Source organism: Diabrotica virgifera, chromosome 8, assembly GCF_917563875.1.
Source record: "Diabrotica virgifera virgifera chromosome 8, PGI_DIABVI_V3a".
NCBI lineage: Eukaryota > Metazoa > Arthropoda > Insecta > Coleoptera > Chrysomelidae > Diabrotica > Diabrotica virgifera.
The window spans coordinates 198,411,940-198,437,621 of NC_065450.1; the positions used below are offsets into that span (position 1 = coordinate 198,411,940).

Here is a 25,682-nt window from a genome sequence, read left to right on the forward strand (position 1 = left end):
TAGGTATAACAGACAAAATAAGTTAAAACTGAATAAAAACAAGGAAAAAAGTATTTACAACATTGGTAAATGTATCCCGATGATCTAAACCGTGATATAAAACCATTACAAAAAAAAACCTGAACATAGGCAGATTTAATTAACTGAATATAAAAATTCACACATAACAGAGATAATACAAAAGAGACAAGTAATTAATTATAAGTGACAACTTCTTCCTCGTTACAAGCAATTCTGCTTGTTCATTGGCGGATTGATATGGTCCTTTTCACAGGTATTTTTCAGTGTGTCACAAGTGAGAGAAAAAAAGGTAAGTCCGTGATAATACACATTTATAATATGACATTTTAGTTAAATCTGACAGTGACAGTTGTCAGAATCGTAATCAGTCAAATATGAAAAGGGTATTGCAGTATAACCCTTTTATTTGCAATTTGGTATAAAAACAAATCAATTGTGTTTATTGCATTTATAAAATGGTATTTTCTTTGATTTGTATAGTCTTATAAATTGTACAGATTATAGTCGTATATATAATTCGTAAATCATTTTTTGTTCGATTATAGCGCCATCTATTAACAGCTAGAATAAATGTTAGAAATGACTGTAATCACGGAAGTACGTTTTTTTCTGTCACTTAGATGCGTTAGAAAGAAATCGAAAAACTGTGACTCACTGAAAAGTGCCTATAAGAAGGAGATTACCTCTACGGAAGGTTGTGACTTCATCTTTTGCATGGTCAGCCTATACTTCATCTACTGATTGGTGATTTATCTCTTGCTATTTTGACCAGATTGGATCCATTTTGCTTATGTGGTTATTTCATCATTTTTTTCTATTTAGTGTCCGTTCATTTATACACTGTACGTTACATTTTCTTCTAATGTCTTAACTGCTCTTTGGATCTCTCATCCTGCCCGGATAAAGGAGGAGGGGGTCTGCACTGCAGCCAGGTTAGCAGCCTATTGATCGACTTTAAAACCATACAGCCCGTGAAACAATATTATGTCTTGGCATAATCAGCATAGGGATAATAAGTGATGACTTCTATGTAATAAATAAGAACCTACTAAGATATAAACAATGAGTTTAGAAGATTATTTGTTCACTACTTCTACTTACCTTATAAAAGTTGAAAATAGAGTGAAAGTAAGTAAAAAGCCACAATATAAAAAAACCAACAAAAAATGTTATATATTGCTTATTTCTAACTTTGTACAACTTGCCTACAATCTACTTTATGTTCAACACAAATTTACATAATTTCTTCACTGCCATAATGTTTATTGAATGGATTCCTAGAAGCAGAATCCACATTAGGATCTAGAGTTATACTGACAATATGTTTCCCAGGTACCATAACAAGTCCCAGCATTCTTGGCTCTTCGTTTGTAATTTTGCTATTGCTTTCAAACGGCAGGTACTCTGAACAAGATCCTAGAATTATGTTAGCGTCTCTATCTGTGCATAAAAATACTCCTATGAGAATTCTTCCATCAGTCATTTCTACTGTAAATGAAGTATTTAGCCACGAACGTAGCAAAAGGACACCAGGTCTCGTCTGAAAGATAAATACATGAAAATATTATCATGATACACTTAAGCAATAAATGAACATGGAAATAAATGTTAACAAATGAAATAACTTCCTCAAAGATAAGAAGCTTACTCAGAATATATTTATTAAGCGCAGCAGGCCTTGTAGGCCTAGGGCTAAAACTCAGAATACTAAACTGAAAATTTACATAGCATCTTTTTTTAAACTGTGGTAAGCTTTTGTTTGAGGACGATTTAAAAATCTTTTCAAAAATAACTAGTCCTGACGATTCCGAAAATCTGCAATTTCAATTAAATAAAGTACAGGGTTGGTGCAAAGAAAATGAAATTGAGCTAAATTGCCATAAAATTAGTTTTTATCAAGGTAGAACGTATAATCTGTTTGAATATAAACTTGATAGCACACCCCTAAATTGTGTTAATACATGACAAATCGCTAAAATTCGCAGATCATATTGATTCTATTATTTCACAGCCATTACAGATGCTTGGCTTCATGAAACGAAACTGCTATAATTTTAAAAGTCCCAATACCCTAAAATTGTTAGATCTCACTTGGAATACTGTTATTTTCAGCGCTTATCGGCTCAGTCGTTAGAATTCAAACAACTGTTTAAAAATTCTCAACAAATATATAATCAGTTATTACAAAAAGAGAAGAATAAACACTATGAGCATAGATTAGCTAATTCAAAAAATAAAAGTAAAACTTCTTGGCAAATCATAAATGAACTTACACAACATAAAAAAACAAAGAATGATCAGCCATATTTTGAGAATACTCTTATAGGTGCAAATTTATTTAATCGTTACTTTAATGAAAAAGCTTGTACATTAATAGCTAATGAACTTCCACATCAAGATAAGTATAAATGCGACATTCCGCACAATAAAAACACCTTTATTTTTAAGCAAATAACTTATGAATTACTTTCAGAAATAATGCAAAAAATTGAATCGAAAAAGAGTTCAGGATATGATGAAGTATCCATGTACTTGTTAAAAAAATGTTTTCCTCATATTTGTAAACCTCTTAGACATATAATAAATTTTTCGCTTCAAACTGGGAGCTTTCCTACCAACCTGAAATTTGCGATTATTAAACCCTGCCTAAAAAAGGGTGATATCGATTCTTTTGATAATTATAGACCAATTAGTCTGCTTAGCTCATTTTCAAAATTTTTTGAATTGGTTGTCCATGATCAACTGTTTCAGTTTTTCCTTAAAGAAGAATTATTCAGCCATAGCCAGCACGGTTTCTTTAAAGGTAGGTGCACCGAGACTGCTCTATTTGAATTAACTAATGAGATATATAATTGTTTGGATGCTGGGAATGTCTCATGTGGGATTTTTCTGGATTTAAGCAGGGCCTTTGACTGCGTTGATTTTGATGTTTTATTTGTGAAGCTTGAACACTACGGGGTTAGAGGTGTGGAGTTAAATTGGTTAAAGAGCTACATTACTGGACGTGCACATGCACTAAAAATTAAGGACAAAACAATGCAATATGTGCGGTCAGAGCCTCTGGCAGTGTCTAGGGGTGTTCCACAGGGAAGTGTTTTGGGACCGCTAATATTTATTATCTACTTAAATGATTTGGCATCAGTTGCTAAAACTAAGGAATTAATTATTAACTATGCAGATGACAGTACACTGTTGGTTTCTGCCCGAAATTTACCTGAACTAGTTCTGGCAGGTAACTATTTGATGTCAGAAGTAGAAAACTGGTTTTTGAATTCAAGACTAGTTTTAAATCCTGATAAGACTAAAGCTGTATTCTTTAAAACAAACCGAGGTCCAGACACACCTGACAATATTAACCTAAATCAACATTTGATACCCTTTTCTGAGTATGTCAAATGCTTAGGGGTTTGGATTGACCAAAACTTAGATTTCACATATCATATCGAGAATCTATCCAAAGAACTAAGCCGAGCTTGCTATGGTTTGAGAATTCTTGTAAAAAATGTTAACATCAATGTAGTAAAGTCATTTTATTTTTCTAATTTTTATTCGAGAGCTCGATATAATATCATAGTATGGGGAGGTAGTAGTTCTTTTAACGAAGTTTTTATAATACAAAAAAAAGCAGTACGCGTCATGAAGCAGTTAAAATACTCTGAATCATGTAGGAGCCATTTCAAATCGCTAAAGTTACTAACTATACCAGCTCTATATATATACGAGTGTCTCAAACTTGTATATACCAACAAGCAGTACTTTCAACCATTTAACATATCTCACAACTTTGATACCAGAAACAAGTTCAACTACAATATTCCTTACCATAGGCTCACATTACTGGAAAAAGGAGCTTTATATGCAGGTATACAATTCTACAACCACCTGCCTCTACACTTGAACATATCTGATGATATCTCCATGATAAAAAGGGAAATTGTAAGCTTTTTGTGCAAATTAGAACCGTATACAACAAACGATTTTATGAATAGTACATGGAACTAACATATCTAAATGTACCTATATAAACTTATGTAAGTAGTGCACTTGCTAATTATTGTTTTTTACTTTTATGTATGTCATAATTTGAAACTTGTATCTTTGACTGGCTTTTTACATTTCTTTTGTTGTAAACTTTATGTATTTAAGTGTAATAAATTTTATTATTTATTATTATTATAGTATTTGGTCACCTTACTAATGGGTGATTCATGTAGAGGTACGTTTTTTGGTGAGGATTTGTTGGGAGATCGTGCATGAATGGTATCACCTAAAGTTGCTTTCTGATTCAGTATTGTGTAACATTTCATCCTAGAAAGACTTAACTCGGCACAACGTCTAGAAATTATTTAGCTGTATTACGAAAATAGGCGTTCAATGAGGAATGTGTTTCGTGCGCTTAGAGCAAAAAAAAATGTTTTCTGATGAGACCCGTTTTTGGCTTATGAGGACATGTTTCACACGTCTAGTCGTTTTCTTCTGGGGCTACCTCAAGTCCAAAGTCTACATGAATAAACCGGCTACGATTGAGGCATTGGAGGCCAGTATTACACGAGTCACTGGTCAAATACCAATCGAAAAGCTCGAACGCGTCATCGAGAATTGGACCTTCAGAATGGACCGTCTTAACCGCAGTCATGGTCAACATCTGAAAGAAATTATCTTTAAGAAGTAATTGTAAAGAATGGTTCTTTTTTACGACAATAAATATTTTCAAATAAAATTAATTTTTTTCATTGTTTTTTTCTTTTTTAAAAGAGTACCTCTAAATGAATCACCCTTTATAATGTTTATGCAGAAAAAATTGAAAAAGTTCAAAATAAATTCCTTAGGTTTTTGGGATTTAAAATTAAAGCTATTAATGGGAGTAACAGGTTTTACAGTTATGAAGAAATTAGAACATATATAAATATCAATACCCTGAAAGAACATCCTTATCACCATGATTTGAAAATTCTATATAGTTTGTTAAGTGGTACAGCAAATAGTCATTATTTATTATCTAAGGATGGTTTTAGAGTTCCTTCTTACAGTATTCGAAATGCAGTTGAAAACACTTTTCATGTACCATTTCATCAATGTAATTATGGCCTCAATGAACCTATAACTAGAATGTTACGTTTAGCAAATCAAAATACTGAGAGGCTTAATTTTAGTTCCACACCTAACCAATTTATATGCGACTTGCAACAAATTAATATTACCTCTTAATTGCTTTGTTTTGTCCACCCTTACCAGTCTGTTTAATTTGTTCTGTATGTAATTTATTTCCTTTAACTATTTTAACTATTATATTTTATGTTGTATATATATATGACTTATATTTAGTATCTTCTAAAAATACTACCAAAATTTTTAAAAAATTCTAACTGTATTGGGCTTGTCCCGTGGAAAGAAAAAAAAAGCAGCAATTAGACCAGTAATCACAATATGGTGCTGAAGTACTGTGCTTGACACAGAAAGATGAAAAAAGATTAAAGGATCATAGAAAGAAAAATCAGTCAGAGAATAGCAGGCCCACTAAACTTAGGTATGAACTATGAAATAAGAGAACTTTTGAAAGCAGAAGATATCATCAGGGTCTCTGTGCCTTTATGAAGGCACAGATACCCAGATGAATGGCATAGACAGGAGAAATCCAGAAGCAGTTACCAAGAAAATCACCAAATGGAGACCAGTATCAGGCAGACGACGAGGAAAACTGAAAACGAGATGGTTGAACCAGATAATTGCAGTGCAGACCTTAAGAAGATGGGAGTTAGAGAATGGATAATCATAAGCAATGGAGAAATAACAGGAAAGAATGGAGAAATATTGTAGAAGACGCCAAGTCACACAACCAATTATAAACCCAAAATGTTAATGGGGACTGATTCCCTGTAAAAAATGATTTGGAAGAGCCCAAAGAAGGTGGCAATCACTCAGCTATAAGTGTAGATGCAATGATGATGAAACGAAACATTAAATTAAAACTACAAATGAAACATTAATTATATTCCAATGTCACATTCAATATATTTAAATTATTCTAATTTGAAAATTAAACAAAAATCATGTTAAAATTTTATTCCTACCTCAGCCTGACCCACTGGAGATTCTTCATCAAGTGGATCTTTTTCTAATATTACTGGAAAACTTGTTACAGGTGAATCTTCCTCCATAATTTATATATTTATTTTATTTAAATTATTAAATTATAATATTTTTAAAAATTAGAGATCTGACAGATAACCTAATTCTTCTGTCTTGTGTCAGAATTTCATCAAAATCGGACTCTTTCCGTACGCCTTTCTATTAATTACACTTGCGGTTAGCGAAAACCAAATACTTTGGCTTCGGAGCTTCTAGACAATTGACAGTTACAATTATTGGGGACTTAGAAATTTTACACCCGTATTTTGAATTTCTCTAATAGATGGTTTGTTTAAACCCTAAATTTGCCTTTAAGGCTTTTTCTTATTAATTGAAAACAATCATTTTTGTTTAAGAACATTTTTATTATGTGAAATATTTATGTTTTTCTTTGGTAGTAGGTACCTACTGTTTTTGATCTGGTAATAATATAACTTTTATAATATGGTTAATTATTTGACTGTAATTTATAACTTTCCTATGGTTAATTATTTTATAGAGAAATTCAAAATACTGGTAAAATTGCTAAGTCCCCAAGAGGTACCGAACTATAAGTAACATATCCTATACATATAGGTACATATTATTATAAGGTACCTACATGACAAAGTTTTTTATTTAAAATATTGCTAATAAGTACTATATAATTAGGTTAATAAGTATATTTTGAATTTCATTTACATTTATATATATATAATCTACCAAGCGCAGTGAGGTTTTTCATTTACTGTCTTAAACTCAATGATGTATAAGTTGTATATGATGTATAAGTAGTATAGGTACAATATATATACTTTTCAAATTGCCCGCCAAATCCAGAGAACTGTCAATTGTCTAGAAGCTCCGAAGCAAAGTATTTGGTTTTCTCTAGACGCAAGTATTAATTACCTATTATTTACCATTTGGAGTTTGGAGTAAAATTTGAAAGCAAAATATGAGGTTATTTCAAAGTTTTTAAATTTTTTTAATATTCTAAAAATATAGGACATAGCTCGCTCAACTAGTCAACTAACAGTAAATAGAAAAACCGTAATTTTAGAAGGATTTAAAAATTTCTCAAATGTTACATCACCTTGTGGAAGAAAACCAAATTTGAGATTTTAATGACTTACCTAAATATAAATATATAACTATTTTAAGGTATCAGGTATGTAGACAAGATTATGTACGTAAAAGCAAAAGCTTATATAATATTCTAACCTATACTAAACTAGTCTAAGATGTTTATTTATGTTCCTGTAAATATAATATTTGCTTTCTTTAGACTGTTCAATGTCCCGTGCTCAAGATCTTGCTTGCCTGCTGAAATCTTTGCAACTAATCGCGGAGGCTTGCGTTAAATTGCAAGCAGAGAAAGCCAAGTTCATATGGTCGAATTCAAGTTTGAGACATGCCGCAGAGAGCTGCTCTACTGCATGCCAAAAGGCCCCGCAGTTCGGTGGGACAAATCCCCCTGATCTTAAAGACAGCATTGACCGGGTATCTACCGTCTTGCATGGATTGAGAGTGTACACAAACGTGGCCTTGGGCCAGAAAGGTGAGTATGTGACTAATCTCCTAATTGCATATCTTAATATGGCCATAACAGGTAGGTGTAAGTATCTTATTTCGTTAAAAAAGTATGTAGGTGGTTTACTTTTGTGTTATAGATACAGTGACAGCAATTTCTGCTGAAATATTGAAGGACACATCAAATGTATTGAATAAGGAGGATTACAAGAGACCACCTCAGCTCAAACCTGAAGTTTTAGACAGTAATAAAAAAGTATATACTATAGAATTAACGGAGGATGACAAAAAGCTCCTAAAAAGATTAGATATGGAACACAGAGCAAAATTAATCAAAGAAAAAGATAGGGAAGAGAACAAAGATTTGTCTACAAGAGAAAAGGAAGTTAAAGCTAAACCTGTGAAAGAAAAAGAAGCTGCCAAAATAACAGCTGTTCCAAATGTTAAATCTAAGATGAAGGTAGGTTTATAATTTGATAAATCATTAACACATTGTGTGCGGATGTCTGATCCTAAGACTTATAATTAACTATTTTGATTGGGAAATAAGCCACAATTAAATTGAAAAAAATAAGTTTATTAACGTTAACAAAAATGTTGCTTAGTAAAAAAATTTCTTCTAATAATTTATTTAATCTGACTCATTTATATCCACAATTCAGGCATATACTTATTATACATTTTAAAGTAGAATACTTTAAAATGATATTGCCAATATTTATGAGTTGTGCACCTACGACGACTTTACTGAAAGATAATTCATTAGATTACATGAAATCAACTCCAACTCAAGAATATCCGTCACAAAAAAATCATAGCATGTGATCTGTCTTTATAAATTTGTTGTCTTTGCATTTTGTTACATTTGGTTGTCTTTTTTCGATAACACGTTGAGTATGGCTTGATGCTGACAATTTGTCAAACATATCTGATGCTTTGGAAAGGAGACTACAAAGGTGGATGCTATTTATACAGATTTCTCCAAAGTATTTGACACTGCAAATCATACATTGTTGTGTAACAAGCTTAAAGCTATTGGTTTACGGGCAATCTGCATAACTGGTTATGTAGTTACCTAACTAGCAGAATACAACTTGTTTTTTTTTTTTTTCGTGGAATTTATGGCTTTGGTGAGGACCAATTAGCCAGACTATGTTAGATTGTATAAATAGTTTGTGTAAATTGTTTCATAGTATCAAACTTGAGCATGATGTATTCATTTGTTTTGTTAGTAATATGTAGCATTAGTAAAGTGTAAGGTGTTTAATTTTTTTTTTTCCTTCCGCACTAGAGCATCAACCCGGTTCAACGCCGCGGAGGTTTTAGCCCTCTTTGTGTGTGTTTTTATTTTTTTTTGTTTTCTTTTTTTTTGTTTTCTTTTTTTTTTGTTTTTTTGTTTTTTTTTTGTTTTTTTTTGTTTTTTTTTTTGTTTTTTTTTGTTTTTTTTTGGTTTTTTTTTTAATTGGTTCATTTTTTTTTACTTGGTTTATTTTTTTATTATTTTTTTTTTTTATTTTTTTTTTGTATTCACCTTTTTTTTTCCTTTAATGCTTTACATTTAGTTTGTTTTGCAGAATTGCTTACAAAATTGGTTAGTAATTTTACAATTTTAGTTTACAGTTTATGATGTGTTGATGAAGTACATAAAGTATATTATTATTTCCTGAAAAAATAATACAATTTAGGTCTATTGGAAGGTTTATCTTGTAGTGAATTAAGTTTTTATATAGATTATTAATGTTTACAATATTTATTGGACATTCAAGTAAAACATGTACCAATGTACCCATTTTACCACAACTACACAGTGGATCGTCTGTAATTTTTATTTTGTGCTTATAATAAGGTGTTAGTGCATGGTTTGCACGTATTCGATTTATTGTGGCGACAAAGTTTCTGTTTGGTATTTTGTGAAACCATGGTTTTCTGGGGATCCTTGGCTGGTGTTTACAAAAGTTTGTTCCAGTTGTTGATGCACTGTATAGGTTTTGCCACATCTCATTTATTTTGTTCCTTTGATTTAAGAATAAATCGGACGGGGGTAGTTTAAGATTTAGTTCTTCTCCTGATGTTGGGGCTGTTTTTGCTAAGGCATCCACCATTTCATTACCTGTTATGCCTGCGTGTCCCTTTACCCATAGATATATGACGACTTTATTCTTGATGTGTATCTCATTATGTAAATACAGGATTTTTGCTTCAATATGATTAACTGATCTATTTATTTTAACATTTTTAAGTTTATCTACTGCACTTTTGCTGTCCGTACATATTATAAATTTGTCGTGGTTAGAGCCGAGTACGTATTTCATAGCTTGCACTATTGCTGTTAGTTCTGCAGTGTATATGGAAGCTTCCTTTGGTAAAATAAATTTTTTGTTAGTATTTTCCTCAAAATGGTAAAAGGCACAACTGGTATATTCTTTTGACTTTGATCCATCAGTGAATATAGAATCATAGTTTGGCCAGTATTTGTTTTTTGTTTCGTTGAACTTTGTTTGATTGATACTTGCTACTTCTTCACTTTCAAAATAGTAGGTTCTAATTTCACGTGAAAAAATTTGTTCAGGTGAGTAAATTAAAACTGGAGGGAGTTGGTTGGAATAGAGTATATCTGTAATGTCAGCTATTTCTGAGAAAGATTCTACTATGAGGGGGGTTTTCTTGAAGTGCCAGTATCTATGGGTCAAAACTTGAACTGTTAGTGACTGTACACTATTGAGGTAAGAAGTTTTTTTTGAAATGGTTTTTATCATGAATTTTCTGCTCAATAGTTGTCTTCTTAGTTTAAGAGGAGGTTCCACGGCTTCAGCTTGTATAATGTTTATGGGCGTTGACTTAAGATATCCCAGGCAAACTCTTAAGCATTTATTTTGTTGTATCTCGATTTTATTTAGATGTGTATCTGCTGCTGTTCCATAGAGTTGACTTCCATAATCCATTATTGATCGTACCATTGTTTTGTAGAATAGTAAAGCCGTATTTGGGTCTGCTCCCCACTTTGCTCTACAAAACGCTCTTAGGATATTTATAGAATTACTTGTTTTTTTGATAATTTGGTGGATACAGTCCTTCCATAATAGTTTTCTATCTAGATGCAGACCAAGATATTTTACAGAGTTACTAATACAGAGTTTATATTTTCCTATTGTTAATTGTCTTTGATAGTTGTTTCTGTTTCTAGAGAAAATACATATATTGGTTTTGGACTCGGATATGGAAAGTCCCATGTTGTCTAGGTATTTTTGGATTTTTATAAATTCAGTGTTGATATTTTCTATGCATTTGTCCTCTGATTTGCTACTGGTGTAAATAACAACATCATCAGCGTATTGAATGATTTTAGACTTTTGTGATATAACATTTTCTATATCCATTGTGTACAGGCTGTAGAGGATTGGGCTCAGGATACTACCTTGTGGTAATCCAGATCTACATATTCTTGATTCCGAAATTTCTTGATTTATCTTTAAGGAAACTGATCGATTAGAGTAAGCTGATTTTATGAAGTTGGCAAAGGAGGTTGGTAGACCAATATTGATGAGCTTCTCTTCTAGTATATTTATTTGAACATTATCATATGCTGAAGTTATATCCAAAAATGTGGCCAAAGTGCTGTATTTGTGTGTGAATCCTAGATAGATGTCATTTACTAGTATCGTTAGGGGTTCCAAGGAAGATCTTCCCTTTCTAAAAGCATATTGTGAGTCAGGTAATATTTTTTCATTTTCTAGCCAATATTCAAGCCTGTTCTTTATCATTCTTTCCATGGTTTTAAATATACACGATGATAAAGCTATGGGTCTATATGAATCTGCATTTCCATTCTGTTTTCCAGGTTTTTTGATAGGTACTATGATGTATTCTTTCCACATCGGTGGAAAAGGAATCCTATTTATCCAAATCGAATTGAACAATTCCAACAGGGCTTTCTTATGGTCTAAGGGCATTTTATGCAACATATTATATGAAATGTTATCCGCCCCGGGAGATTTATTATTTGTTGATTTAATGCAATGATCGAGTTCCCATAATTGAAATAACGATTGTAGGAAAGAAGTGTTCCTATTTACAGTAGCTATTTGTTGAGTAATGTTGTTTTCGACCCATGGAGGTGAGATTTTTGTGTGGAATTCGCTTATCCAGTCTTCTTTGGGGTCCATTAGGGGTTTATTCGCTTGTTTTCGGTTTTTATATCGGTTTACTTTGTTCCACACTTCTTTAATTGGTGTATTTTGATTTAGATTTTGGCAGTAATTTATCCAACTTTTTTTCTTAGTTTCTTTAAAAGTTTTTTTAGCTACTGCATCAAGTCTTTTATATTCTGTTAGATTATTAAGATTTGGAGCCTGTGTGTAGGTTAAGAAAGCTTGTTTTCTTGCTTTAGCAGCTATGTTACAGGTTTCGTTCCACCAGTCCTTTGAGCAATGATTTCTATTTTGTGCGTTTGATTTTCGTAACGGAATTGCTTTGTCGGCAGCTTTGTTAATATTGTCGATAATGTCCATTAGTGATGATTTTGGTTCTGTTGCTTCAAGGGTAGCGGTGTATACATCCCAATTAGCAGCCTTGAGTTTCCATATATTATGTTTTGTCTGTTTAATTTGCGCAGGTGGAATATTCCTTCCAAATTGTATGTGTATTGGTAAGTGATTAGAGCCATAAGGTTCTTCTAAAGTACACCACGTAATTAGTTGTGTCAGATCCTGTGTACAGAGGGTCAAGTCTACAGCTGACTTCTTATTGTTTGCTAATGTAGGTGATCCGTCGTTTATAATTACTAGGTTGCATTGTTCGATAGCTTCCAAAAGAATCTTGCCATAGATATCGTCATATCCATCGTTCCATGCCAAACTATGTGCGTTAAAGTCGCCCCCAATTATGAATGGTTTTGGAATTTGTTCCAAAAAGTTAATCCACTGTTGTAATGATATTCTAGTTCTCGGTTTAAGGTATACTGAAACAAAGTAAATTTTTTTATGTATATATGGAAAATTTACCGAGATACAAGTATGCTCAAAGTTGATTGTAGTTGGAATTGAGACTTCTTGGTATATTAAGTCTGATTTTAATAAAATGGCAGAGCCGCCGTACCCGTCGTCCGGGTCACAGCGAATATTGTTGAAGCCTTTAAAATTATAGTATTTTTCTGCTTTAAACCATGTTTCCGATAGAAGTGCAACGGAGTAGTTGCCCCTATCTAGTAGATATTCTAAGTTATTTTTATTAGAAACTGCCGAACGGCAGTTCCATTGAAGGATATTTATTGCATGGTTGAGGTCTGAGAATGTGATGACGTGTTTCCATTTATAGTTAATTTTACTAAGTTTTCGAGTTCTTCCTTATTTATGTTTATACTTTTTGTTACTAAAACTTTTGTGACAATTTCTATAACTAATTCTAATATTGAATTTATCATGCTCAAGTCTGAAGGAGATGCAACTGGATTATTATTAATATTTCCCTTATAGTTAATGCTGTCTAATATTCCTCCCGTAGGTAATTGAGATCTAGGGGAAGATATAATTTCATTATGCAAAATTAATGTTGGATCTGGACTATTTGGTCTCTGTCTTTTGAATGTTCGAGAATTTGTACTATTTGAATTATTATTGTAGAATATATTATTAGTTGACATTTTGTTAATTGGATTTGATGGGAATTGGGTGGGTGTATAATTATTGGGATTTAATGGAGGGAAAGTTTTGAGGCAGGAGAGGTTTGTAGTTTGTTCCGTATTTATGGATGTTACTTTTGCATAGGAGTTTCTGGGGAACTGTTTGTTTGCGTCTTGATAACTAATATTATTGGAAGACATAGCGTCTTTAATAAGTTTTTGACGCTGAAATTCTTGACACGCGCTTAAATTTGTAGTAAAATGATCTCCCGAACAGTTAAAACATTTTGGAGTGAGATCGGTCTTTTTACAATCTTTTGAGTTGTGGGATTCTTGACATTTATCGCACCTAGCCTTGCTCTTACACTGCCCACCTGTATGTCCAAATCGAAGACAATTAAAGCATAATAGCACCTTTTGTTTGTATGGTTCGACTTCCTTTAGTACCTTGTTGATTGTTATATATTTTGGTAACACTTGTGACTTAAAACTAACTACGCATGTTTTTGTTGGAATGTATTGAGTACCGTTTTCATCTACTTGTCTTCGATTTAATCTTGTGACTTGAAGGACTTCAAATTTACAGTGTAAATCGTACATTTTTATTCTGTTTTTAACATACTCTACTGAAAATTCTGTGGAAATATCTTTTATTACGCCCTGTCTAACTAAAAGAAACTTAGGAATGTATATGTCTAGATTATTTTTTATAAATATTGCTTCATTTTTTTTAGATATGATATAGTTAGCCGATTTATAATCTTTAAATTTTATACGTATTTTATTTCTTCCTACTGCGTCAATGCTTACAATTTTTTCATCAATTTCTTTAAAATTTGTGATAATAATGTCACCTATCCTTAACGCGTTTAATCTGCCTTTAAAATCGGGTGAATTATTTTCTAAATACGCGTAAAAAGGTCCTAGGTCGTTTTGTCGGTAAAGAAATTCCTCCCTTTTTGTTCCTACTTCTTTGTTAATGTTATTTGTTATTGAAGTGTGTACATTAGCAAAGTCATTATCGATAATGGGTTTATTATTAACAAGTTTTGTGGTACTTATCTGTGTAACTGGAACAAGATTTTGGAATCCTAATAGCTCCTCCTTTGAAGATGTTGCATGTTCTGTATCCATTTGGGTTTCTAAAACATTTTTATCGGGGGCGTCGCCCCCGCTAACTGCACTCATAACTTTTTAATGTTTTTATTCCGATTTCGCTTTTTTATTTGGTGTAATTAATTTACTTTTAAAGTTCACAAAATATTTATTTAAATATCTAATTTATAGACACCGGTTTTAAAAAACAAGCTTCTTTCCTACGCACGTCTGACTACCACGACGAATGGAAGCTAAGTGAATACAACTTGTTAAAATTAAACATTTTCAATCTAGTGAAATTTCCGTAACATCTGGTGTTCCACAAGGAAGCCACTTATACTTCGTCTAATTTACTAACCGTTGCACATCATCCGCGTCATAGCCTGTGACGTCTCATGATACCAACACGAAATATTTAGGCGGTAGGTGTGTTCTTTTTAGAATCACTTTGTCGAGTACACTGGAATACAGCCACTAGACAAATTTTATTATATACGCGTAGAAATAATATTTGAAGATTTCTATTAATGTTAACCTAAAGAAATACACAATAATATGTTTCATTTAATTTGTATAAATGGATTATAAAGCGTGTTAAAAGGATTATAAATGGATTATGAAGAACATTTGTTCGGAACACACTGTAACTGTAATCGAACGAAGGTGACATTTTAGAATAAATTGGTAACATTTATTTGACAGTTGCGGTGATGACACTTCATATTTGTTTATATTCTTTATTATAAGTACAGTAGGAAAAATGAAAGAATACCCATGAACGAACATATAAAACACGCTGTATTTTTCTGTCACCGTGTCACACAAAAAATTGGCCAGCGCAAGTACATGTAATAATTATTATTACATGTACTTGCGCTGGGCAATTTTCTTTGTGACACGGTGACAGGAAAATACAGCGTGTTTTATATGTTCGTTCATGGGTATTCTTTCATTTTTCCGACTGTATGTGTTTTATTATATTTACTGTTTTTATTATTTACTTTACAAAAAGATCCTCTACTATATTTTCACCTAATTTTATCACGACTTGGAATAATCGAGGTATCTGACAACTGTTTTAGTTGTTATTGTAGACATATACAAAGAAACCTACCGGCTTCATGCCAAGAGTTCGGAGCCGTTTTTTAATTATTAACAATGCAGTGCAAAAATGCTTGCACTGCAAATCTTAAAAGATTATAACTTAATTATTGTTCTCTATTTTTTAAGTTTTTACTTATTTACATTGAATATTAATTTGTTTTGTTGTATAATCCACGTTTACAATAATTATGTGATCTATTTGATTTAAAATGGATTCAGGATTTTTTTTATACTTTGGCAACTATGTCAACATAGATCTCTGGCGTAGATAATGACGTGCAACATTAAGTAAATTAGACAGACTGTAGGTCCTTTCCTTTTTAATATATTTGTTAATGACATTAAATCTCAAATTAACTCTAAATTTCTGCTATTTGCTGATGCTTTAAAAATCTATAGAGTTTCGAATCCGTCTCAGATTGTGAAAAACTTCAAAATGATATTAACAAAATTATGGCATGGTGCAATTGGAACCAAATGAGCATTAATGTTGGAAAATGTCACTTTATTAGTTTCTGTAGAAGAAATAACAACCTCTTTTATAATTACAAATTAGCTGAAGAACCACTGAAGGCTGTATCAACTGTAAGAGATCTAGGTGTTCAATTAGATTCCAAACAAAATTTTTGCGCTTATTTTGATTATGTGAATAACCAGGCATTTAAAATGTTAGGCTTCATTATTAGAACTTCTAGATGTTTGCATAACATTAATTCCATCAGACTAATTTTCATTTCCCTAGTTAGATCTGTTCCTGAGTATTGTTCAGTTGTTTGGTCACCCACTTATGAAGTCCATATAGCCAAGCTTGAAAAAGTCCAAAATAAATTCATTAGGTACCTACTTAAGTTTTAAATTACACAAACCTTTAAGTGACCATTCCTACTCAGAAATTAGAAATAAATTAAACCTTCCTAGGCTATCTTCCAGACGGATGTATGTTGATGTTTTGTTTCTTCATAAACTACTGAATTCAAAAATTAATTGCAATGATCTACTGTCTCTAATTGACTTTAATGTTCCCTCTAGAGTTACTAGAACATTCAAAAATTTTGCAATTAAATTTCATCGCTGCAACTTTGGTAGGCATTCTCCGCTGAGTAGAATCATTCTACATGAAAATAGAATAGACCTTGATTTGTTGCTGTGCGCTTCGGAAAATGTTTGTAGACAGTGTTTAAAAAAAATTGTAATCTTATGTGATTTATATTTGTTATTTACTTTGTATTATTTTAATATTTGTTTATTCTATATAGCTGCATCGCCAATTTTTGTCATACATATTTACTATATCTTTATATTTATTGTATCACTAGATAATTATAATATTTTGTGTATATATTAAATTGGGTGGTATCCCGTTAATAAATAAATAAATAAAAAATATCACATGTCATCCAATTGGCTGGTGAGACAACAAGAGTGGTCATGGACAGACAAGCATGTTTAGATGGTGTGTTCTATTCTAAAGTCACACAGTAACACTTTTTCATAGGGATTCATATAGTAACCGTCTGGGGAGACTTACTTATGAAGCCCTGTCATAAAAATTTTATTTTCATTTGATAGATTCAGCTATTACAAATAATTGTAAATTTGCAGACAAATTTTATTATACAAAATGTAAAAAATATAATGATAATATAAATTTTAAATAATATAATAAAAGGTAGTTGCCATATATATTTGTTTACTTGATGGGTATCAAAAAAACATGGCATGCAAATTTTTTTGACTTATTTACTCAAACTGAATATCTTGCATAAACTGATTATAAATCACACAAAACTGCTTTGCAAATAAATACACAAATTTACGCAAATGTAAATGTGTCGAGACTTGCAGAATGTGATATCTCGTTATATGAAACGTTAATAAGAATCATTTTCTAATAATATTGTGGCTTATTTCCCATTATAAATAGTTAAAAGTGATATCTCATTGAAGTCTTACCGGCCTGGTAATCAAATATGTTCCTCGGGCCGGCGAAGCACGCAAGTTATGTCTCAAATGAAAATTCCAAAAAAACAGAAAAGCAGTTTAAAATATCCGGGCTCAGTGACCATTCATTTGTTATGTAGACTCGTGCTCAACGTATTAAGATTTAAAATATGTACTACATTAAATAAAAATGATCACAACAGATTTCCTTGTGGTACTCCTTCTCTCACTTCAAATTTTTCCGTTAGTTTATTATTTACCTTCAGTTTATTGTCTGTTTTCGTAAGTGCTAAGTAGCTTTATCATTCTTATTATTTTTGGTAAACTTTCTAGATTTTTTAACTTCTTCATTGCGATTATTTATATACTCCTTCTTTAACAATTCATCAAAATGTTGTTTTCATCATCTTAATATTTCTTGGTTATCACATAATTTTTCCTTCTTTATCGTTGTAAAAAGTAATAAGTAATCCGAGGTTTATATTCCCTTTTTTGATTTTTAATGCCTAGATATAAATTTCTAGTTAGGTTATTTTTATAGTTGTCTTTCAACCTATCGTCATAAAATGTCCTCTTTTTTCTGGTTTTTCTTCTTGACTCTATGTAACATTTTTCCGCTTTTTTGTTTTAATCTTAAGAGTAAACAGTAGCAATCAACAGGTGGCAACAAAAGATAACTTCGGGATATAGTATCATAAACTTTGGCAACAGTGGTAATCTTTGACATTTTCTAAGATTAATATTTTGACAATATCATAGTCGCGCTAAATGGAAGTAATAGAAAACGATTTTATTATTAATAAATACATATTTATGAAAATAACCCAAAATGGGTGAAAATTCTATGTTAAGATAGGTATTTAGAAAGGTATGTGCATGAAATATCTAATAATAAAACAATAATAAATAATCATTTTTTGTTGTGAAGCGAAACAAATTTCGATTTTCGCATAATTTTGGCACGGTTTTTAATGGACTTTTTCTTGGAAGGTTTCACTTTATTTTTTGTTTGATTTACTTTTTCCATTTTGTTAAACTATTGATAATATTTTAAGAATAAAAAATCCTCCTAAAACTTTATATACTCGCGTTAGAATTCGAAATATTTTTTACGTAAAATGTACTTACCTACCTACATATAACTAAAACTCACACTTAACAACAATCTATTCTTTCAAAGAGGCCAACAACTTATACAACAACAAATATAATAATAAATTAACTATCAATAAACACTTCTTTCCTCTGAAACAACAATAACGAATTCTTAAATTGCACACCACTGCACTGAACAGATATAGATAAAGATGATAGAACAGATTAGAGAAAATCTAACGCAGGTTTGTCAAAATGACAGTGATAATTTCTCTATGTTGCCTAATTAGTTATTTAGTTATAATATGTTCGATTTCTTATTAGAAATAAAAAATTTTAGTAGTTCCAAGATTACACAAAATCTAGGCATGGGATAAAAAAGTTTATTTGAAGAAAGTTTATTATTTTTTTCTTCTTAATGGCGGTACAGGCTCCTTTTTTCAATATTTTATTTAGTTATAGAGTAATTTCCACGTACTAACATACTTCTGAAATTGGGCTCTGTACCGCCATTCTTTATTATATTACGAATATGTGTGCCAAATATCTCGACAAAATATTTAAAATTAGAGCCGCAATCTTGGAACGCGTTTGTGGCTACCTGTTGATCGCTACTGTAGCCTCTTAAACTTTCCAATCGTAGCTTGTTGCGTTTCTCTATTTCTAATTTACATTCCATAGTCGAACCAGTTGATAGTCGAATCAGTGGGTGCATTCGGATGACCACAGCGGCTGGACAGCTGAGTAAGCGATAGCTGTCAGACGACACCGCTGGAAGTCAGCCGCTGAGAGATTTACTAAGCTTTCCCTATTAGCGCTGGATACAACCACTAAGCTGCTTTGTGCTGACAGTCAGCCGCTGTGGTCGTCCTAACGCACCCAGTCTTTTGTTGTTTCTTGATAAACATGCTAGTGTCATCTGCTACTACTTTTTCACCAAATTGTGTAACAGACTTTTTTGAAGATAGGTTTTTTTTATCAAATATAGTAGTGGTAATCTGGTATCTCTCTATGTTTCAGTTAAGCGATAGTGCTAAACAAAGAAAAGTTCCGTCATCAAGAATAGGTCGTATGGTATCATTTGGAACCCTGGCGGCAGGTCTAGGCATTGGCACTGCTACAGAATATGCCAAACGTACTCTTGGTATTGGAGATCCTCCTGGAAATGCCTCTACACTGTTTATGAGTAAAGCCAATATGGACAGAGTTGTTGACACTTTATGTAAGGTGAGAGGAGCTGCCTTAAAGTTGGGACAGATCTTAAGCATACAGGATGACTCTATAATCAATCCTGAGCTAGCCCAAGCATTGGAGAGGGTAAGGAAATCTGCTGATTTTATGCCTGACTGGCAACTAGAAGAGGTAAGCGCAAATTTCATAATACACAGTATGTCCCTGTAAGTTGTATCCATATGAAAAACTTTTTTATTATTAATTTTACGAAAAAAAGTTATTCTTCATAAAAAGCTCTGCATGGTCCAAAACCTAAGATTTAACCATCAAATATCAAATTTTTGGAATATTATACGAGGTAGGTATGTCAAAAAGTTTGAATTTCACTTAAGAGTAAATTAGCTTTATTTTTCACAATATTGAAAATTGCTATTATGAAAAGTTGTTTGGAATTAAAAACTACATTCTAATATGCAATTACATCCTTCTAATTGAAAAATTTGTTTTTGACAAATTGTGGATAACTAACCTTATTTTCAGTTATTTCAATTTAGATAACTCTTTTATTATTAATTTTACGAAAAAAAGTTATTCTTAATAAAAAGTTCTGCATGGTCTAAAACCTAAAATACAACCATTTTATGTTAAATTTTATCAATTTTATATGAGGTATGTCAAAAAATATGAATTTCGCTCAAGAGTAAAATACATTTATTTTTCACAATATCGAAAATTGTTATTATAAAAAGTTATTTAGAATTGAAAACTATGTTTCAGTATGTAATAACATCCTTCTAATTGAAATATTCTGAACTATAAAGGTATGTACTTTAATGTTGATCTAAATTTATCTTTTTCGACATACCTCGTATAAAATTGATAAAATTTGATATAAGATGGTTATATTTTAGGTTTTAGACCATCCAGAACTTTTTATTAAGAATCACTTTTTTTCGTAAAATTAATAATAAAAGAGTTATCAGAATTGAAATAACTGAAAATAATCCATAATTTTTCAAAAACAATTTTTTTTAATTAGAATGATGTAATTGCATATTAGAATATAGTTTTTAATTCCAGACAACTTTTCATAATAGCAATTTTCAATATTGTGAAAAATAAAGGTACTTTACTCTTGAGTGAAATTCAAACTTTTTGACATACCTCATATAACATTCATAAAATTTTATATCTGATGGTTGATTCTTGGGTTTTGGACCATGCAGAACTTTTAATAAAGAATAACTTTTTTTCGTAAAATTAATAATAAAAAAGGTTTCCATAAAAAACATTGTTTAGAGTTTTTAAGTATGTGTTTATTTTTTAATGAGGGGGGGGGGGGGTAGGGTAAATGTGGGATTTGACTAAAAGTGAAACTTTTTAGGTGGTTTGATCACATGTTTCTGTGTAGGTGATGGTTGCTGAACTTGGTCCTCATTGGAGAAACAAATTTGGAGATTTTGAAAATGTACCATTTGCTGCTGCCTCTATAGGTCAGGTACATCAAGCCAAAACCAAAGATGGAAGGGAAGTGGCGATTAAAATCCAATATCCAGGTGTAGCCAAAGGAATAGAAAGTGACATTGATAATTTGGGTGGCATAATGAAGATGTGGAATGTGTTTCCCAAGGGAATGTTCTTGGAGAACCTCATGGTAGTTGCTAAGAGAGAGTTGGCATGGGAGGTTAATTATATAAGAGAAGCTGTTTGCACTAAGCGATTTAAGAAGGTGTTGGAACCTTATACAGAGTATTATGTGCCAGATGTTATTGGTAAGTCGATAGACATAATATTTTTTCTTTTTCTACGTTTAATTAAGTAATTTATTGATTCTCTTGTTACTTTATCAATATTAAATTATTGTTTCCTAATGTTCTAATTTATCATTGTATTTATCTTGCTGTATCTTTTGTTTTCTGCTGTTATGCTTTAGTTATTTATCAACATTTTGTAGACGAATTATCTACCAAGCAGATATTTACTACAGAACTATTAGACGGTGTTCCTGTGGACCAATGCTTCGATCTGGACCTAGAACATCGCGAATTTATTGGCCAGAAAGTTCTGGAGCTGTGTCTTTTGGAAATATTGAAGTTCAGATACATGCAGACCGATCCTAATTGGGCGAACTTTTTGTATAACCCGTCAAAGAAACAGGTAAGTGAAAAATGATACATATTTGGATTTTTGTGATAGGTAAATAAAAAAAGAGAGCGTGGCACTTGCAGAGTGCCGACAGAAGTGAATACTTCTTACAGATTCGATTATATTCGATTCAAGTCGTTTCGATTCTATTCTATTTGATTCGATCCGATTCTATTTATTTTATTTAATTTTATGTAATTTTTATTTAATGGTATTTAATTTTATTTAACTTTATTTTTATTTAATTTAATTACTTTATTTAATATTTAATTTGATTTAATTTTAATTTAATTTAATCAACCCAGTAAATAATAGACAGTTCTAAATGTATTTCTAATTTTACCATAGAAAAATGTGTTGCACTATATTTTTCGGAAAAACTGAACAAATCAACCCTTACAGGGTTAAAACCACCCCAAAGCCAGTCAAGAATTAAACGAATCTATATTTAGTTTTAGTATAAAAACATGTGCCGCTCTATTTTTTTTCGAAAAACTGAACAAATCAACCCCTATGGGGTTAAAAACACCCCGAACCCAGTCAATAATATCAAATTCGGGATCCATACTTAGTTTTACCATAAAAACATGTTTCGCACTATTGTTTTGAGAAAATTTAACAAATCAACCCTATAGGGTAGGGCTTCTATAATAATGACTTGTTCTAACAAAAATTCGATCTTAGAGGATAAACATTTGTTAACATAGGTTTTATTAAAAAATTATTAGTCTTTGTCGTTTATAAATAAGGAATTTTCAAGTATAGACTGAATGAAACAGAACAACTTCGAACGGGGTCCTATAACATTCACAATAAATAATACGAGGAAAAGAACAATACCACATATAAAAGGATTATAGGAAAAACTTAGAACGATACCAAATAAATTTAACATTTCAACAAGATTCAAAACAATAAACACAGTAATATCCATTTGGATAACCAAATTTGCTAGTTTATGGACTAGACATGCTAGATAACGCTATTTACTGGAATGAGACACCACTGTATACCTTCGAATATCGATTTTGTGTTATCTAAAATAAATGGCACTGTGCATTCACACATTTACTTTCCCGAACACTGGAAAATTTGTTGGGTTCGTCTTCAACATAGACTTTTAGAGTCTTCTAATGCAGGGGTCTGCAATCTGGGTACAAATATAGTTTTTTTTATATAGTTTTTATTTACCAAAGGGCCGGCGTAGCTAAGCGGTAGTGTACTTGGCTCGCGTGCCGGTGGTCCGGAGTTCAAATCCTACCGCCGGCAAGAACAACTAGACATTTTTAAAAATGTTTATAGGCCCCAGGTCGACTCAGCCTGAATAAAATGAGTACCTTGGGTAAAACCAGGGGTAATAGTAGGCGGTTGAAGCGTAGCACTGGCCCTGTTACCTTCCTTGTATACCGTAGGCCCTAGATATAGCAGACTACCCTGCTATACGCCCAAAACCACGTGAGCGGTATAAAACGGGAGACTATTATTATTACCAAAAAATATATTTAAAAAGCCTTCTGAATCGATTAACGAGGATTAGACACCAATCCTCTCAGTCACTTATACTTCCAGAAGTTAAGAACTTCTGGGATTGCTACCGCTCTCGAGACAAACTAGAGGGGAAGATATAGCGAATGCATACAAAAATGCCTTGAAGAGAATGAGATCGATTTAAATAAAATCGTTTCAATAGCAACAGATGTAGCCAGAAGTATGACACGAAAACATAAAGGGGCATAATCGATTCTTCAAAGCAAAATAAATCACGAAATTCACATCAAGAAACGCTTTGTGCCCAAACATTTCCAGTCAAAATAGTTGGTGATCAGTCATGAATTTGGTGATCAAGATTGTTAATAGCATCTTGTCAAAAGCACTCTACCATCGTCAGTTTAAAGAATTCTTAAACAAAATCAGTATTTCGACCTCCTTCTTCACAATCAAGTACAATGTCTTTCCAAAGGTAAGGTGTTGAAACGTTTTGCTTTGTGCTTCAATGAAATAAATACATTCCTAAATGAAAAAGGCATTAATCACCCTGAATTAGGGAACGACAAATGGTTGCAAAAATTTTACTTTGTGGTGAATCTAAAAGCTGAATCTAAAATTGCAAGGAAAGGGAAACCCAGCCTATGTTTTGGTGGAAGAATTGGTTTGTTTTGAAGAAAAATTAATTATTTTTGCAGAAGATATTCAGAGCGGCAATTACTTCATTTTCAATTTCTAAAGCAATATCGCGATAAAACCAGTGCAACTGTTGACACGAATTACTTCAGCACAGTTACAAAAAAATTAAAGATGAATTTGCTGGCAAATTTGAACAATTCAAAACCAACAAAACCACTCTAGCATTCATAGTAAATCCTCTCAACACAAAAATAGTAACGACATCCACGTTGAGCCATTTGGAATTGATACTGGATCTTCAGAAACAGAAATGCAATTGATCGATTTAAAAAGTAAAGGAGTGGAAAATTTACAGAATTGAAAAGCAAGTTGAAGAGTTGGAGGTCCAGAAATGTAGGTACGTAACGCAACAAAAGTAGACGGCTTTGAAAGAAATGCCGCAAATTGAGGGACTTATATTCGACGCATTCCGTCTTCCAGATTGCTACAGTGAGGTGAAGAAGTTATCATTTGGAGTGCTAACTAACTTCGGATCGACATATTGAGATTATTTGCTCAATTGTTTGTCATTGAAGTACAAGTTAGTGTTGTAAGTGAATAATTAGTTGTTTTAATTTTTTACTTGAATAATTGAAATGTTTGAAAATATGTGAAAAACACTATAAACATATGAATAAATAGATTAATCTTTTTATCAAAGAACTTTATGTATGCGAGTACTATTTATTGTTGACAAAAAAAATTTGTGGCTCTTTAAAAACTTTGAAATTTTAGAAACTGTAATTTTTGACTATTCCGATTCAAAAGGTTGCCGACCAATGTTCTAGTGTAATACACCATACTAATTACATAAATTTTATTCTTTAGATACTATTATTGGATTTTGGTGCCAGTAGAGAGTACCCAAAAGCTTTCATGGACCAATATGTCAAGATCCTCAAAGCTGCTTGTGACGGAGATAGAGATACAGTCCTCAATGTCTCTAGAGACCTAGGCTTCCTCACTGGCTATGAAAGCAAGGTACATATGTGAAGTCTTTCTTGTTTTAAGACTTTCGAATTACATTATTTTGTCTAGGAATCTCATAAAGGTGTTTTTAGATTATGGAAGACGCCCACGTGGATGCTGTGATGATTCTAGGTGAAATTTTCAGGACAAACGACAAATATGACTTTGGAAATCAGGACATGACGATGAGGATCCAGGATTTGGCGCAAACTATGCTGGTGCACAGACTTTGCCCTCCACCCGAGGAAATTTACTCCCTCCACAGGAAACTTTCAGGCGTGTTTTTGCTGTGCAGCAAGCTGAAGGTGAAGTTGGCTTGTAGGGGGATGTTTTTGTCTCTATACAACGATTATATGGCAGAAGGCAATACAGATGCGGACAACAATGTGATAGATAAGTCATATAATTTATCGTAATATTTTTAAAAATGATCAGGACATAATAAAGGTACTTATTGTTTTTGATGTTATTTTTTGATTTTAATAAATTTTTTTAACAATACTAATTGTTTTATTTGGGCGGCTGAAAGGCAAAGTGGTCTAAGTCACTTTTTTTGTCATTTTGAGTTATGGTCATATTTGGATTGCCAGCAGCTGATTTCATTTTATGGCAAAGAGACCCAAGTCGTAGTTCGCCTAAAAATCCGCTAGAGCGCAGAAGCTTACTGTGCCTGACTGATGTCAGCTGTATATTCGGCCGGCAGAGTGGTCTAAGTCAG

At 32.1% G+C, this 25,682-nt stretch overlaps 2 protein-coding genes across 3 annotated transcripts; one reads left to right on the top strand and one right to left on the bottom strand.

Moving 5' to 3' along the window:
• Window positions 1–1,169: 1,169 nt before the first annotated feature.
• On the bottom strand, window positions 1,170–6,310 carry LOC126890550 (N-alpha-acetyltransferase 38, NatC auxiliary subunit). The gene is made up of 2 exons (XM_050659567.1): window positions 6,093–6,310; window positions 1,170–1,561 (listed from the first exon to the last, which is right to left on the bottom strand). The coding sequence occupies exons 1-2, from the start codon at window positions 6,177–6,179 to the stop codon at window positions 1,256–1,258; spliced, it is 393 nt and encodes a 130-aa protein (XP_050515524.1). The 5' UTR covers window positions 6,180–6,310; the 3' UTR covers window positions 1,170–1,255.
• LOC114329118 (atypical kinase COQ8B, mitochondrial) lies at window positions 6,146–25,465 on the top strand. 2 transcript variants are annotated; one of them, XM_050659566.1, is made up of 8 exons: window positions 6,146–6,163; window positions 7,415–7,687; window positions 7,800–8,119; window positions 19,535–19,876; window positions 21,099–21,459; window positions 21,642–21,844; window positions 24,824–24,976; window positions 25,057–25,465. In XM_050659566.1, exons 2-8 carry the CDS (start codon window positions 7,423–7,425, stop codon window positions 25,378–25,380), a joined length of 1,968 nt encoding a protein of 655 aa, XP_050515523.1. In that variant the 5' UTR covers window positions 6,146–6,163; window positions 7,415–7,422; the 3' UTR covers window positions 25,381–25,465. The 2 variants fall into 2 exon arrangements, with proteins under 2 accessions (XP_050515523.1, XP_050515522.1); XM_050659565.1 differs by lacking the exon at window positions 6,146–6,163 and adding an exon at window positions 6,989–7,297.
• Window positions 25,466–25,682: the final 217 nt, after the last annotated feature.